Source organism: Octopus sinensis, unplaced genomic scaffold (genome assembly GCF_006345805.1).
Source record: "Octopus sinensis unplaced genomic scaffold, ASM634580v1 Contig01262, whole genome shotgun sequence".
NCBI classification, from domain to species: Eukaryota; Metazoa; Mollusca; class Cephalopoda; order Octopoda; family Octopodidae; genus Octopus; species Octopus sinensis.
In genome coordinates this window covers 35,001-37,012 of record NW_021824701.1, presented here as the reverse complement: position 1 = coordinate 37,012, position 2,012 = coordinate 35,001, and the positions used below count along the sequence as shown (strand labels likewise).

The window sequence follows — 2,012 nt, the reverse complement described above, 5'->3', positions numbered from 1 at the left end:
TTAATACAGAATGTTGTATAAAGAAGCGAGCTGGCAGTATCGTTAGCGCGCCAGACAAAATGCTTACAGATATTATTCTGGATCTTCATGTTATAAGTTCAAATACAACCGAAGTCAACTTCAGATGAATACATCAGTTGTTTGCCATTAAAAATGGGAAGCTGTAACGTTCATGGATATCTTACCTAAGCAGTGTGAGAATAAGGTGAATTGGTTTGCAAACCAGATGTGGAGGATATAAAATCTGCATTTTACAGTCTCACCTCAACTGGCAGTTTATAAACTCTTCTTTCTTATAAACTAGAAGTGGAGACGCTTATTTCTAGTTTAAGAAGTTATAAACAAGTACCTGGAATTATAACTGCCTCACGAACACACAGACAGACACACACACAGAGTATATATATTTATATCTATCTATCTATCTATCTCTATCTATCTATCTATCTATCTATCTATCTATCTATCTATCTATCTATCTATCTATCTATCTCTCTCTCTCCTCTCTCTCTCTCTCTCTCTCTCTCTCTCTATATATATATATATATATATATATATGTAAATATGCAGTTTCATAAACTCGTTTCGTTTGAGATATATTTATTTCGGATCTTGGAATTTACATTAGAGTATATTGTGGAATATAACAAGTCACAAATTACTTTCTGTTTTCAGCTTTGCACTGTCAAACCTTTTCTAGGCTGTATGTGATGATAGCTCTTAATGTGTTAGGCTCCATGCTGTAATTTCGTTATGGTAAACCCAAAGGAATATACCGGAAGCGGTAAAATTTAAAACGGAAATTGCTATCAACCTATATATATATATATATTGCTTTCTTCCAAGGAATCTAATGCGCTTAGCTTAGTTTTTCCTTGTGGCTGGCCAGAGTGTAGCAATCTCAAGAATAATCAGCCGAAATTGCAAGGATAATCTGGTGCTTGAAGACAGAAAACTTCGAATGACCCGTCCTTGTTTTCTTTGTATCGTCTATCTGGATGTTTTGTTGTCCCAATTTGTATCGCCTAGTTGTTCGGATGTTTTGCGTTCTTGTCCCATTTTGCACACACACACACACACACACACACACACACACACACACACACACACACACACACACACACACACACACACATATATAGGTAGGGGGGCTCTGAAAGGGGTGTCAGGGAGTAGCGTCCCTGACTTCCTGAGGTAGTTTTCCACCACATTTCTTAAAAATCGTGGTAGAAGCCTTAGTCTCGGGACCACCCATGTCTAGAAACTGAAGTTGAAGGTAAGCAAGAGCACGCTCTCCGTAGAACATCCAGTTCCAAAAATCAGTGGATGAGATATATATATATATATATATATATATATATATATATATATATATATACATATATACACGTATATAAATATACGCGTATATGCACGCACGCACACAGAGAATATATTATTTCACATGCTGGTTGTGTTATTTAGATGTTGGTGCTGCCTCACTACTCCGTATCGTCAACTTGGAATGATCCGACACATAATTTCTCATTTGTTAAACTAGCAGTGATACAGATATAAGTGAAAATATTAATAAAAATATACCATAAACTTAATATATTTAAAGGACTAACTAAGACAGTAAAAGTGAGCAAAAGCCACATTTATCGTATGCTGTCAAACCAAAGCATTTCTGAACGACTTTAGCCAAAGCATTTCGAAATATATATAGTTTGACTCCCTCAGACAGCTTTGCCCACTTATAGTATAATAAAAATCTAGGTAGTTATTATGGTCAATTTGCGAAGTAGTGGCGATTTATTCTGCATATGCATAAGCTTATCAGTAAATAAATATAGGAAAAAAAAATAGTAATAATATATTAGGACACACATAAAGACATACTATAAATGAAGTCGGGCAAGCAAATAACATAGGCAATAGAAGACTTGTACAATTGAAATAACTACACCAATAAAAAAAGCAGAAAGGAATCTATTGTTTCGGGTTACATACTTATCAATGAGAAAGAAAAG

General features: G+C 34.9%; 1 protein-coding gene across 1 annotated transcript in view; it reads right to left on the bottom strand.

Moving 5' to 3' along the window:
* Positions 1-1,481: 1,481 nt before the first annotated feature.
* Positions 1,482-2,012, bottom strand: part of LOC115227020 (homeobox protein Mohawk) — a 3,595-nt gene continuing 3,064 nt past the window's right edge. Inside the window, exon 2 of the mRNA XM_029797968.1 lies at positions 1,482-1,609. Within this exon, the coding sequence (XP_029653828.1) occupies positions 1,482-1,609 (128 nt within the window). The remainder of the gene's footprint in view (positions 1,610-2,012) is intronic.